Genomic DNA, 15,661 nt, shown 5'->3' with positions numbered 1-15,661 from the left:
TAATATAGAGGACTATTATATATCTTTTGCAATATATCTAAAAATCAAATACGTTTTAAATATGCAATTTTGATTATAAATAATTATGTCTCGAAGGATAATATTGAATATAAACCGCCTATCAACACAGACGGCAACTAGGTAGTTTCAAAAAGTGGCGACCATTCCGGAAGTTCGGAACATCAACATGTCGGATCAATTAAGATTGACAACTGTTACTAATACATCGATTAACGTTCGGACGGGTACAAGCAACTCCGACATTCATGCAAAAACTATTTCTAACTTATTGACATTGGTCAATCATAAACAGCACAGGAAAAGAAGGGAGAGAAAGAATACATTTGGACCAAAATTTGAAAAAAATTCCGGTAGTGATGGATTTCCTAGAAGAACAATCATAGATTCTGCTGTGTCATTCGGAATAACAGATTCGCACTTGACTTCTGGATCTCTAGTAAATCCACCAGAAATGCGTAGTAAACAAATCCAAAATGAAATGGTGGACACAAGCGCAATGACTTTAAACAATAGTGAACATAAAAGCCTGAAAATATTAACGCCTAAAATGGTGAGAGATTACGGTGGTCAGTTTCGACCTTTTAAACCGAGAACACCATCAACTCAAACAACAACAGAAATCCATAATTTAGTTGGATTAAACAGAACAACATTATCGTCGACTACTGGTACTAGTCCTGTTTCGGTAAGCCTTGCACCAAAAGAAATTACAACAAAAACAGTTACCAGACATAATCCGCATTTTACCACGGGTGGCTACAGTTCCGAAGAATCGGCGACTGTCACTGAAATTCCAATTCAAAACAGGACTGACGAAAATGACACGAATCCTGGTCCCGACCTTGAAAAAAAGGATGAAGAGCTCGTGCCAGCACCACGTGATGATATAGATTCCTTTTCACCAGCCAATTCTGTACACAACAATGAAACTGCTTTAGCTTTTGACTCTAACCAAGTTAACCTCCAGATGGATCTAATGATGTTCCCTTCTGCAAGAGCAGATGTCAGGAAAAGGAAAATAGAAAGACTACGATTCTGTGCAGGGTTTAGGACGAGTAAGTTGATTTAATAACCTTATTTAATCACGTGTATTGCATGTGCGGGATATTTAATGTGCTTAACCTTCCGGAGCTCTACTATTTTTACCGTTATATAAAATTTTAAAAGTTTGAAAAAAATTATTGCTTTTTAATAGAAATAATTTAAAGAAAACCCATTCAAATTACCAAGATAACAAACAATTATTTTTTACATAATTATATATATATTAAGAAATATTGTATTATTTTGTAATACTTATAAAAATCCTCCTCCTTCGCCTTATTTTAATATTTATTCAAGTAACTCAGGATCATCATTTAAACATTATTAAAAGTAAGTTGGAAAACGAAAAATATCATTATTTGCATATAATATAAAGATAGACAGAATTTTTTTTACATATGTTATGATGTCGGTGAATACAAACTGTGGCTTACAACCATATAAGTATTAGATATTTATAAAGTTTCTATGGTAGCATGGTGCATTTATAATAATACAACACAACAAAAGAAAGAAAACACTACCATCAGTTTATTCATAATTAATAAAACAAATAAATGACTCATTTTTTTAAACTAAAGAAAAAGAATTTTCGAGCAATATTTTTGACAGCATTTTGAAGACATTATGACTTTTTTTTCATCAATAAAAAGAATTAAAATTTAGAAAATATTCGAGAAAGTTGAAGCCTTTTTAACATTTCGAGAAAACTAGAAACTAAGGTAAAAACATTTTGTTTGCAGTTTTCAGTCATGTATTCTTAATATGTGAATTCTTCAACTGTTGAAGTTCAACATATTTAGAATATAAGTAATTATACTTAAATTTATCATAGATTTTGGTAATGCAAACGTTGGCTTGCGGTGCTGTATGAGGACATTGAATTGTTTTGACAATCTTCCACAATATCTGGATGAAACATTGTTCCACCGAGGAAGACATCACTTCAGTCCTGCTGAGAGACTCCATCTTTGCCAGTAAGTTATTTTAAATCATATCAAATTTTGGTTCTTTTTTCCATCTGTTTTTTTATCTTTAAGAAATGGTATACACATCCACAACAGTAAGAACAGTCAACACTTTTGCACATTGTGCCTCAATTGTGACTTCTGTCTCTTCTGTCGTCCTGAACTATTTGTCACTGGACGTCAAGCAATCAACAATCAATCATTTGTCTCTTCTTCTTTTCCTACTACTACTATCATTTATAATACAAATATAACATGTACATGTAGCATTGTTAACATTATTTTTATTATTATTAGTCTATACTGGGACTTTTATCTATACTACTAAAATAACGAGGTCCAATTTGTAAGCCGGCATGACGTAAAAACGGCGAACCAAAGATAACTAATATAGGACAATGGTGTTGATTAAAAATTACACCATTCCAGACCCTTTTGTTTTCCACATAATTAATATTACCAATAATTAACAAGTTCCGGGTCGAATCCGATACCGATTCCAATAGAATATACCACAGGTAGTTTCCGGTTGTAGATTTTGTTCTTTATTCTTCCCTCCACTATTTGGAGTACCACTACTATAATGTAGTGAGAAAACCAGGACGGGTTCAAACAGAAAGATTTTGAAAGCAGAGAAAACTGTGCACCTTATTATCAACATGACTTTATCAAATGACAATAAGAAAACTGAATATCCAGGCTAAAAATAAGGCATAGTCACTTTTATTCAGTCACGGTCCCGCGATGTCGGGTGTGTTCTAGTACTAGTATAATGGTCCAAGGTCCATAAAATAATTGTTTACTTTAACCAGTATAAGAAGTAACTATTAGTTACTGTACAACATGTTTTTACATATACAGATGCATATTTTACAACTTCTAATTAATATTATTATAAGTGTGGGGTTTTCTTAACATTAGACTATATTTTCAAGAGAAATAATATAATGGTTTATAATTTTTTTTCATTTTTCTACGATATTAAAATTTTGCAGAGATATAGACGATTCCATGCATTGTATAGAAAGAGAGCTGGACAGACGTAGTTGTAAATCAGTAACTTCTTTAATGAACAGAAAAATGCAACCACAGATGGGAAAAGTCAAACAGTTTTATCAGAGCATTTGTCCTAAAGGTATATAAAGTAACTGTACTTTAGTCTTATGAAACATGTAAGGGGAGGTAACAAAATAAAAATTGTGGATATAATAATTATCTTGCTGGATTTATTTCCCTTTTATTGGATTGTTCAGTACTATACCGACAAAATCCATCAGTTCAATTGTTTCATACTTCGAAACTACAAAATAGATATTTCCACGAGTTACAAAAAAAAAACAAAAAAAAAAACAACATTACAGTCAATATAGAAAAATCTCTAAAAACAAAGTGTTAAACATTTTCAAGATGGAGAACAGCAGTAAACGTGCATTTTCTTAATAAATTAGTAACAAAAAAGTATCCTTTTTAAGTTATTGGTTTCCAAATGTATATACATAATATTGCCTGATGATTGCTAATCGTCCATTTGTACATATAATGTACTATGTATATAATGCTAAAAATGAATAAATAAATGGATGATACAGGTAAATAAGTAAGTAAATAAAATGAATAAATAATCAACAATTTTCTAAGGAACCCTGTAGACTGGCAAACAGTAGTAGGTAAATAACAACCGTAAGGTTGATTGATTGTTAATTGCTTAGCGTTCAGTGACAAATATTTCGTACATGTTCAGAACGAGTACAAATTAGACAATGTATTAAATAAAAAGGAACTGCAAAGCTGGTCTACAGGGATGAAGGGTGGGAAACTAGACCATCTACTGTAAAAAGAGAGCATATTAACTAGAGACAGATATTTGGCCTTGCAACAGAAGAGGCAACAGGTGCTGTCTCAACACGGATATCTGATTTAAAGTCGCTATTTCGACCGGACGTGATGCGCATTTAATATAAATGGGTAAGTATAAAAATAACAGTTTAAATATTAAATATTTTTGAACTACAACAACAACAAAAAACACCATCTGATCGAAAAGATCTGAAATGAGACTTTTTGCGATAAGTAAACTTCAGCTATGGTTTGATATTTTTGCATCCTGTATATTTTCAATCGATTGTAGAAAAAGTGTAGTACACCTATGAGTTACAAGCATCTATTTATGTTTTTCAGATCCAAATATTTCTACTGTCCCCCGAAATGGAAAACCTACTACACCAACAAACCACAACAATCTTAAAAGTAGAGGATTCGGTCCAATCCCGGGATCACTATTACCGTTTGTAGGAGGTGCTATTGCTGGGTTGATAATATTGTCCATAGTCATGATTATTGCGATATATTGTAGAAAACAATGCAAAATCAAGTAGGTTCAATATTCATTTATCTGGTTTATTGTATAACATTTATATTTATTCCTGTTTTGGAAATCAAAATAGGACAAATGATCAAATCCGTCAAAATAGCATGTTTATCATTTGCGCGAGTTTACCATAAAATATAGCTCAAATGTAAAAATTTACATCGGCCCTATCGCATGATAAGTCCCATTGTAAAGTAATTCACATGTACACATTATGTCGGTTTTTTTCTCGGAATTCTTACGTATATTATGTTATAACGTTTTCTTTATTTAAGACCTTTTTATCTGATTTTCTAGAGAAAGAAAAGACAACTTCCATTCCCTTAACTATAAGTGATATCCATTATAAAGTTTATCAATTATTTTGATTGTTTGATTTTCTTTTTTAAGACATTGTTACTGTTAATTCTACAAAGTCGTTGGATAAATAAAATATATAAAACTTAACGAGAAAAGCCAAAAAGCCCATTCAAAAGTGATCGTGATTTTATTTTAGTTTTCGTGGAAAGATAAATTACATTTCAGACCCTGAAACGCTTATTTTTGTCCTTAATGTGTCGTATTGATAAAGTTAAGACTATTATATGCATTGAAAAAAGTTACAAAAGTCAAGATTCACAGACGAGTATCGTCAATCAATGTTATGCTTTGATTTCATACTGTTTTGTTGCAGAAAACGTAATTCTAACAGTCAAGAAACAAGTTTCGAATCCGACCAATCTCTGAGGTATAAGTCAGTTTCGCACAACCGACGGAGGTCTAGTGTATATGAAGAAATAGACGAAGATAAAGTAAGTTTGTGACCGATAAAGTAGGATACACGTACAAATACAGTGGGAAAATGTTCACTTTTTTTACAGCGAATGACCGTGAGGGCATTCCGGTGTAATGTTGCCACAGACATTTTTACCCACGTGACATTCGTTTTTGACTGATAACCGAACGTATTTCGTATAATTACGCGGATATTATCGAGTGCAAAATGACATTCCTTATCGCTTGTTATATATTAATTTTATCAATAAATATTCATGAAAATAATTTTTAAGAACATAGATAAATGATATGAAAATGTTTTGTCGCGAGAAATATTTATATCAATAACAAATAAAAAACACCGAAAATTTGTGTTACATTGTAACGCATGCGGAATAATATCTCAAGAACGTTTTGCAATAAACGCGGGAATTATGAATGCTACTCAAATCCAATCTATTCGAAAAACGAATTATTACAGAAAAGTGTCCACCATGCACTTGCATTGCACTATCATTAGAAGAGAGGGGCGAAAGATACCAGAGGGACAGTCAAACTCATAGATCGAAAATAAACTGACAACGCCATGGCTAAAAAATGAAAAGACAAACAGACAAATTATAGAACACAAGACACAACATAGAAAACTAAAGACTTAGCAACACGAACCCCACCAAAAACTGGGGGTGATCCCAGGTGCTCCGGAAGGGTAAGCAGATCCTGCTCCACATGTGGCACCCGTCGTGTTGCTTATGTTATTACAAATCTGGTAAATAGTCTAATTCGGTATGTCATATTCGTGGTGAAAAAGGAAGTGAATAGTAGAATAGAATGATATACAAATGGATGAAAATGATATATAACTGTTATACAAATATTAATATTATATATATAAACAACAAACCAGAGTATACTGATAACAAATTATTATATCACTTCAATATAATAATGATTACGGTGAGGTTAAATTCCTTGTCATTTATACATCATCCACACAACTTGTCTCAGAAAAAAATATATCTCATAGTATGTACCTTAACCTAACTTTCAGGTATAGAGATGTGATTTTTTTTCTGAGATAAGTGCTTGTGACCATCAACCAGAACTTGCGGTCATCCGATGTTCAAGTACTTCAGTACTTTGATTTTTTATGCTAATCCTTTCTTTTACAACACCAAATAGTGGTGATGCACTTTATACCACTGTGTAGTGTTTTGGGGTGTAGTTAGTCTGTTTGTCTTTTCTTATTTTTGCCGTGGCGTTGTCTGGTTTTTATTTTACTCATGGGTTTTGAATGCAGCATTGGTTTTTCGTCTTCTTTATTTACCCATCGGATCACAATATCTATTCATCCTACAAATTTCGACAAGTCTCGGTAAAGTTTCAACTGTCACGAATGGATCTTAATCAAAATCAACGTAATAGCATTAATGATATTTCAGTATAATTCATATTTTAGCAAGGATTTGAGAACGGTATCATGTAACAATCGATTCAAGCTGTAATGTTATATAAATAAGTTTTATCATTTATGTACAATTTCCATATTTTTATACTCGGCCTTCGTTGATATTGTAGATGGTCCCTTCAATAAATTCACCAAAGAAAAAGAAGGAACATGGTGTGGACGAATCGCGCATATCAAGGAAACTACCGAGTGCTCCAAGTGAGGAGAAATTTAAAACTGGAAATCATTATTATCTATCTCCAACATCGAGTTTACCAGAGGATAACCGAATAAATGACAATGATAAAGCCGTTACAAACTTTGGGTATCTAGATCTACAAACTGATGAGAATGGCCAGTCTTACGCCAAATTAAAGACAGAAGGAGAATATATTACGCCGGAAGAAATAGCAAGTACACCAAAACAAAGAGAGAAAAATCCAAAAGAAGAATACCACATGTATTTTGTATTAGAAAAGGAGGATGAATAAGTTAGCAAAATGCATGTAATAAATCGATTCCAATAACTTACATATTTATTAAATATTTATTTAAATTCAAATAGATTTTATTAGTAAATTATTTAACATTTTTTGTACTGATTAAAATTATGTTTTGCTTTGAATTACACTATCATTTCACTGTAGATGTTACCGGAAAAAAATAGGAATATATAGGTGGATAACTCCTTTTGAAATAGTGATGAGTTGATCTAAGTGACCTTATCATCATCATAAACTTGAACAATTTGTTGACGTAAGCAACACCATTAACAATATGCATAAGTGTCCCTCCAACAACGTTTTTTTTTCTCAGGCGAGACAACAGTTTCTCAGGAAAGGCATTAATAAGCAGTTCCTTTTTCATTAATGGCACCCGTCATGTTGCTCGTGTCAGAAAATACCCTTGCACATGATTCATCATTGGAACGTTCGTTTATGGTTTTTGATTAGAGTCCCATAAAGGATTAAACATTAAAACAGCTGAATTAGGATCAATGGTTTTAGAATTTCATAATGTTTTAAAGAGGGAAGTTTGATTTAAAGTTTGTGTATAACTAAAGAAAGTGTCCCATTCGTCACTTTCTGTAAGTTCTGAAATGCCAAATGCACCTAACAAAAAGCAGGATTACCCAAAACAAAACCAGGATGTTCACAACTCCATGTAATACACATATGAAGTAATTCTGATCAGATTCATTCCATTCCACTGCAAACTGTTGGATTTGGAGTTTTTCATTGATAAACTTCCAGAAATGTAAAAGTGGTAGAATTCATATTTTTATGGATTCTAAAATAGATTTGGATCAAAATACAAAATGTAACTTCAATGTCAACAGTATGTAATTAAAAAATACACTGAACCTTTATTTCTCAAACACATAGTTCATTTCTGGAATCAGAGGAAGCATTATGATAAAAAAAAAAGATAGTTGGCGGCGACGAATAACTGACATACTGTATGAACTTCCTAGTTTTCATGTGTTCTGATGTAGGAGAATTTGCGTTGACCATATTCCGCATATGTAGAAATATCTACATTCTTTAGAGGGAAAATCCAATCATTATTCTGATATTAATACCTCAGGTCGTACACACTTACATTTTTTTTTATTGCAAGACCTAAATAAATGAATCAACTCTGTGATAAAATGTCTGTTTAGTTTTATGAATACAAAGATGTGGATTGTTCTAAAATTCCGTAAAATCAGACTACAATATTCTACTATTGTTTTTATTTTTGTTATTTGCTTTTGCTTTTATGATTTTGCAACTGCTAGTCTTAATAACGCTTTTGGTATATGATATCAGGTCTCAAAAAATATTTTGTCTTTATGACTCAATGATAAAACAAATATATAGTATATATTATTGTGAGTGAAAACAAAAATATACCAGAATTTTTCGATTTATTTTAAATCTAAATTGAGTACCAGTCATTAGCAGGACGAAAGTGAAATCCCATAGTTGGTCTGCACATATTGGGCAATGTTAGTACTGTTAAGTATCACTTTACTGCAGTCAAAACCAGCGTATTGTAATCTTGTTTCCGAGCAGAGTGAAAACTGTCTCGCCATCATGCACTTATCATTTTTAGGATCTTTCATATTTTCGAGGTATGGTCTGCAATAAGGCTCATGTGCCATGACTTGTAGTACTCCAGCTTCATCCTGGCAGAAGTCGGTGGTCGTTTTCTGCATTTGACCTACAAAAATATTTAATGTCGAGTCAATATCAGTGCACATCTTCAGTTGATATTGTGGTGAAATGATTTGACACTTACCGAAATAGAAGAGATAATAAACAAGGAAGAATATTAAAGCTACTTTGTAACCAGGGAAATATAACCAAGAAATAACCTTAAAAGGATACGTATTATTAGTTGCATTTTTTACACGTAATATTTTCAGTATAAGACAAGTACGTGTATACACATAGAACAAAACAAGTTTGCATGTGTATTTTGTTGGTGCATACATGTTTATAGTAACGTCTCAGATTCAGATAAAGGTATTTCCATTTCTTAGCTTTTCAAAAAGATGAAAATAATATATATATATATATATAGTACATTGGCACAACCTTTAAGAAATTGTTTGGGACTTTTGTGATTGTCTAATTAAACTAGCAGGAGTTGAAAAAATGCGTCGACAAAAAAACCCAACAATCTAAATAGATCGTCGTATAATTTGTGAATTAAAATACTACATGTACATCATGACGCAGAAAGATTTTTGTTTCCCTAATGTCCAGTGAAAAAAGCAGAAAATCCTTATGTTACAGACCTTGACATGCCGATAGCGTGGACGGTTTAACTCCTTGGTAACCCAGTATTTTAGAAAATTCCGGCTGCAGTTCTGGCACAGTGCACACGTGACCAAGCTTGTCCATTTCGTGCTGAAGCATGTGCATTGCATAGTAAAAATTTCTGAAATACAGATCTAGCATAATGAACCCCCTTATCAAGTCACTCAGATTTCACAAAAACCAAATTTTTATTTTCTAAATGGGCTGCATGACAAAGATTGAAAAAACTTTCCACCATACTGCAACATTTTAATTTTGAACAATTCAAAAAACAAATGTCAATGGCATATTTGAACCATATATCACATACCTTTTATTCCTCTGAGGCTGGCTCTTAAAACTTTAACTGTTATTCAATTTTTTATAACGATAAATGTGTTTTTTTGATTTTGTCAATGGTTTTGTCTATTATTTCAAACTATAGAACATATAATATTTTAATCGAAATACGTATTTCCAAATGTTCAAATTATTTTTTTTTTCTTCTGAATTCGTCTGATATTTAAACAACAGTAATTCTTAATGTATTGATAAATTGGTTTTTTTTTTATATATATATATATATTTATAGTTGTAACTTTATTTCTAAACACAATATTACAGGTTCATGAATACGGAGGATTTATATGTATATAACAATAAATACAAATCTTAATATGGTAGCCAAGCTATATGTTGAATGTAAAAAAATATATATAAACCGGACAAACAATTGTAAAATTCGGATTGTGGTCGGAAAACAAAAACAATATGTATTGCTATTTCAACGTTCATGTTGAACTCGAGTTTTTATTGTCCAATCTCAGACTTATGACGAGAACATATTAATTATCAAACTTCCATAGTTCATAAAATGCATCTTTAAAAAATTTAGGCGTTATTGCGAGTATGGCAAAACCTGAAGAGGAAAACTATGTACAAAACGATTGTCCAACGCGCGCATAGTGACTTTCTGTCGCTTTTTGTATAATTTACTATTACATGTATATTATTATATATGATAACTTTGCGATACAAATTTTACTTTTATAATTAACCAGCTAGAAGTTTATTCACAGTTATATACTTCAAACTGACATTATGAGCGGTTCTCTTTGGAATAAAACGACAGATGAGGTAAACTTGTAATTCATCTATACCGGTTTCTAAAGTTCCAAAAATACATTCTATAATGTCCTAATAAGAACTTGGTAGCAGTTCTATGTCTAAGGTAATATCATTTAGTTATGCAAATAAGACAGTTATGAGCTGATTCAAAGAGACTAGATCCTCCGTTCGTCTCTGGTGGTTAGTTGTGCAATTTTCAACCATCTCTTATCTTATATATAAAAATAAGAAGATGTGGTATGATTGCCAATGAGACAACTCTCCACAAGAGACCAAATGACACAGAAAGTAACAACTATAGGTCACCGTACGGCCTTCAACAATGAGTAAAACCAATAACAATAGTCAGCTATAAAAGGCCCCGAAATGACAAATGTAAAACAATTCAAACGAGAAAATTAACGGCCTGATTTATGTACAAAATAATGAACGAAAATTAAAACAAATATGATATACAGCAGCAAACAAACACCACTAAATTTCAGGCTCCTGACTTGGGACAGGCACATACATAATGTGGAGGGGTTAAACTAGTTTGAAGGCGCCAACCCTTCCCTTAACTTGATTCGTACCATTATATTAAGAGGTAAGCAAAAAAAAAAGGATAACTTGTACAACAAATTATTACAAAATAACAACTTGTATTCACAACAAATATAATATTCTTAACATACTTGCAGTATACAGTCTGGCTCACGACCGTAATATTGTTAAGATACATTATTCCCATTGCATCTTGTGTATGTTTAGAGATGTATATAAAATCTTTACATTCTGAATCACCACCAGATTGACCTGGTTGATACACTTTGAAACATTCATCTAGGTTGACTGTTGGGTAATTATCTTGAATCCACTGTTTTGCTGTCGAAGACTGGAGGCCAGCTTTAATTATGGCATCTGGACAGTGGCTTTCACCCAACATGTTTGTGAATTGATCTGTGCATACTTCCAAACTGGAAACTAATCTGAAATTTCCCAACAAATATACACTACAGCTCTATTTAAGGATGTTCGCTACTCTGTTTCAAAATAACAAGCTTTTTAAAAGATTGTTATAAATAGAAAGTATATGAATAAAGGAACTAAAAAAGCAGAAAAAAATGAAGGGTCCGTGTGCTTGTTTTCGAGATATAAGTCATTGAAAATTTGGCGGGAAGTGATTCTCTCCAGAATTTTCATACATTTAACATTGGCACCTTTTTTCTCCCAAAAACTATGAAAAAATAACAAGGATTTTATAAGATTTTCCAAACTTGCTTTTTAAACTATACATAATAAAATTATGAAAAGAAAAGAAGGGGTTTGCGGGCAAATTTTTTTAATGGCACTACATGTATAAAACCAAAGGATTACGAATATCTGGTAAAATTCAAAAACAAGAAGAGCGAACATCCTTAAAGGTTTTTCTTTTGCCACTCGTTCTTATGGTGAGTTTTAACGAGTTTTTATTTATTTATTTACCGATATAATTTACAAACAGAAATGTACTCTTTACCCCGTATTTTGGATACAGTAAATCGGGGGTACATTTACATTTGCCATATCTGAATTATACCGAAAAATATATAATACAATGTATGAAAAGAAAAATAAGAATCACCAAAAAGTATGGACAATACAACAGACTACCTCAACCACCAACAGCTGACTAATCCGAAAAAATAAACATTCAAATGAAGACAAACAACAGCGAAAAACACACGGTCCAGATATTCGAACTTGATAACTTGGTAGGGTAAAACCAGTTGTATGTGCACCGAGACAAACCTTCTTCTTTGTCTATCTAATTATCATGATTATATGCCGCAAAACAGCTAGCATATATTTGCTTTTCCTATAAGTTAGTTTTCTCTTACAGAAATCTCTTTTTGATTTTATGTATTCAAATATTTTTTTCTCTTTATAATAGATTCTTTCTTTTTATTCTAATTGACGAACATTAAAAGTAAAGGACAAAGTTATATTGTTCCTTAATTATATTTTATTCACATAAATCAGAAGATACTTCTCAAAGTACTCAATCCTCATCCTTATTTCATAACTCTAAAAGTGGAATAATAAAAAAAAACGGAACATATAAAAATAAGTAGATTTGATAAAATTGAGAATGGAAACGGGGAATGTGTCAAAGAGACAACAACACGACCAAAGAGCAGAAAACAGCCGAAGGCCACCAATGGGTCTTCAACACAGCGTGTGCTAGTTCGGCGAAAATGGACGTCACACTAAACTCCGAAACATATAAATGAACCAAACTTATAAAAAACATACAAGACTCACAAAGGCCAGAGGCTCCTGACTAGGGACAGGCGCAAAAATGCGGCGGGGTTAAACATGTTTTGTGAGATCTCAACCCTCCGCCAATACATCTAGCCAATGTAGAATAAACAAACACACAGCAATACGCACAGTAAACTTATGTATACTTGGTTTTTCATTGCTACAAACCAAGGAATAATACAGGTCTAATCAATTATGTAGAGTCTAAAATGCATTCCATCGACTGATTGATCACAATAGGTTACCACCATTTGGTAATAAAAAATACTAGAAAAGAAAGAAAAACTTACGAACAAATATAATAGTTGGAATGTTGCATGGATCCTCCAATGATAGGAGGAAAGCAACCAATAGCAGATACCAGTCCAAGACGATCAGGAGATGTACACAAGGATTCAGTAAGTTCTTCTACTGTAAAACAAGTTCATATTATTAGTATCACACCGCACAAACAACCGATATAATTCGAATCAATACCAGATGCAAATGTTGAAAGCTCATGATTTACAAATAATAGATAACAGAGATAACGTGAATACAGATGTAATGTACTTGTTTCATTGCTAAAAAAAACCTTCACAAAATAACTTAATTTATATCGTAAACATTTTTTAAGACTAACAGTTGAATGGATCCAAATTGCTACTGTTAGAATATTTTAAGCATATAGTCAGACAAAACTCAGCAGAATTTGACCGTGTCCGTCGGGAGTTACCTTCAGGGTCACGGGTCGGTTATACTTTTTGAGTATTATGTTTCCGTGCGGACTGATTAAGGAGGTTTTTATAATTATCGTGACTGCTTTAGAGTTATTTTCTTATTAAGTTGTATAAATGCCACTTAGTAATATGAATTCCTTAACGTTGCTTTTTGGGGGAAGGGGGCTTGTTTTATTTTGTTTTCTGGTTTTATTGCGGTTGAAAAAATAAAAAAATATCTAAGTAATATTTGGCAAGTTCATAGTTTTGTGCCTTATAGCATAAAGCTATAGAAGTTAGATGGCAAAAGTGAACAGCAATACAAGATCTACTCAGAAGCCAAATGGTCAACCGAATAGTAACAGATGTTGGTCGCAAATTTAACCACTTTCGGCTGTATCCTATTTTTTTGAAAACTCTAAAATAATGTCTGTAAGTAGACTAAAAATCAACCTGCAAAAATAATCAGCAAGATAAGAATTTGGTCCATACAGTTTCTTTTCTTATTGCATTGCAATAACTCAATTTTATGCAAAAATGCAAGGCGATGCTTGTAGACTGGCACATGCTCCTTGGGTCATATATTTGAGATTAATTATGTAATAATATTCTTACATTGACAAGATTGTGTGTCCATTGCAGTCAACCAATCATCGTTATAATATGTCGCCATCTTGGTAAACGTGGCATGAAGACTCTGCATGTCACATGTTTCGCCATTTTTAACAGCAAGTAATTGAATACATCTACCAACTTCATTGTATATCCTTAATAAATAAAAATACATTGTCACGAGTCTTATATCCTTCTTATCAGGTTACATTTATTCGCCTTTAATTTTTAAAAGTTCGTGTAGGTCAGCCTTATTTCATAAATGTGTTTTATCATGATCTGATTTTCAGCTGCTGTTGTGCTCGTCTATTTATTCATCAGTTTATCCTACCGTATACGCTATTTTAATAAAAATTATGCCAATATTGCAACTTTACTTATGAAATGGTTTTCGTCTATGTGGTTAATATGCCGTGTACGTAATCTTCAATCCAACATTGAGTTTCTTAGAAATTTGTACTTTCATGCTACATGTGTTAGGGGATATAATTTACAGCAGGAAATTACAGAAACTCTCTAAAAAAAATTATTTTTGAATCAATTAAAATCGATGAACACTCATAAAATACAATAGTTTGGAGAGTGGAGTTCATTATCAATTTTGGAGTTCAAGACAAAAACGTCTTCTAATATAACAGCCAAACCTTTATCAACTCCGCTTGAGAAAGTTATAATATTAATTTAGGTCAAAATACCTATTTGAACTGAAAATTTGCTATACAAGAGCCCCTTACTATACCAATATGATTTTCTCTTTCAAATGCTAGTAAAAGTGAGGTTACATTCAAGGTCACAGACATAAGTAAAAAAACTGATAGTATTTACAAATAACATTACAGACAGCTACTACAAAAGACAACTCCAACCTAAATAACATACAAAATGAACACTAGTGACAATATGAACAACGAACAGCATATGATCAAGAAAGCCTGCATGCCTCTGTACATTCACAAAATGTTACAGTGGTGAGTGAACCAAATTTTACGTGCTAACAAATCCGCACTTTTTACACATGTATTCCAGTTGTCACGCAAGTAAAACACTCATATTTCTATTTTTTTTTAATATACTAATTGCACTTACTGGCAAACATCTGTATGTGTGTGTACAGTATTATTCAATACAGCAAGAATACCAATACAGTTGGTTGAATATTTGGAAACGATACTTATGTGCGAGCACGCATCGACTGTAAAATATAATGACAACAGGTTATCAGGGTATGTTTTCTTGCCTAATTGCCGAATATAATGTAGAGACTATACTATTTCATGTAAGATTTGAAAACATGGTTAACATTACAAATGTAAAATTCGAGCTCGAACATCGTTTGCCATATTCATATGTGTATCTGAACTTTTGAAAATGTAGACAAAATATAATTTCAGTTTTCGTGCTGAGATTCGAAAGAACTGAAATAAATGTGACTATAAAAGATATTTAACATTCTTTAATTTTTTTTTTCAAACAAATGAGTCCGTGAATAATTTTCAATCATGAAATATCTCTTATATGTGATATTTTTTTCATATTTAACGAAAGCCCAC

General features: G+C 32.1%; 2 protein-coding genes across 2 annotated transcripts; one reads left to right on the top strand and one right to left on the bottom strand.

The window, feature by feature from the left end:
• The first annotated feature begins 199 nt into the window (after positions 1-199).
• On the top strand, positions 200-7,158 carry LOC127719050 (uncharacterized). The gene is made up of 6 exons (XM_052225107.1): positions 200-1,076; positions 1,901-2,042; positions 3,029-3,168; positions 4,212-4,404; positions 5,075-5,192; positions 6,736-7,158. The coding sequence occupies exons 1-6, from the start codon at positions 473-475 to the stop codon at positions 7,093-7,095; spliced, it is 1,557 nt and encodes a 518-aa protein (XP_052081067.1). The 5' UTR covers positions 200-472; the 3' UTR covers positions 7,096-7,158.
• A 1,253-nt stretch (positions 7,159-8,411) lies between these two features.
• On the bottom strand, positions 8,412-15,437 carry LOC127719146 (uncharacterized). The gene is made up of 6 exons (XM_052225172.1): positions 15,198-15,437; positions 14,115-14,266; positions 13,092-13,212; positions 11,193-11,486; positions 9,390-9,532; positions 8,412-8,809 (listed from the first exon to the last, which is right to left on the bottom strand). Exons 2-6 carry the CDS (start codon positions 14,200-14,202, stop codon positions 8,544-8,546), a joined length of 912 nt encoding a protein of 303 aa, XP_052081132.1. The 5' UTR covers positions 14,203-14,266; positions 15,198-15,437; the 3' UTR covers positions 8,412-8,543.
• Positions 15,438-15,661: the final 224 nt, after the last annotated feature.

This window comes from Mytilus californianus, unplaced genomic scaffold (assembly GCF_021869535.1).
Source record: "Mytilus californianus isolate M0D057914Y unplaced genomic scaffold, xbMytCali1.0.p SCAF_1, whole genome shotgun sequence".
NCBI classification, from domain to species: domain Eukaryota; kingdom Metazoa; phylum Mollusca; class Bivalvia; order Mytilida; family Mytilidae; genus Mytilus; species Mytilus californianus.
Note: the sequence above shows the minus strand (reverse complement) of the source record. Positions and strands in the feature narration are given on the sequence as shown.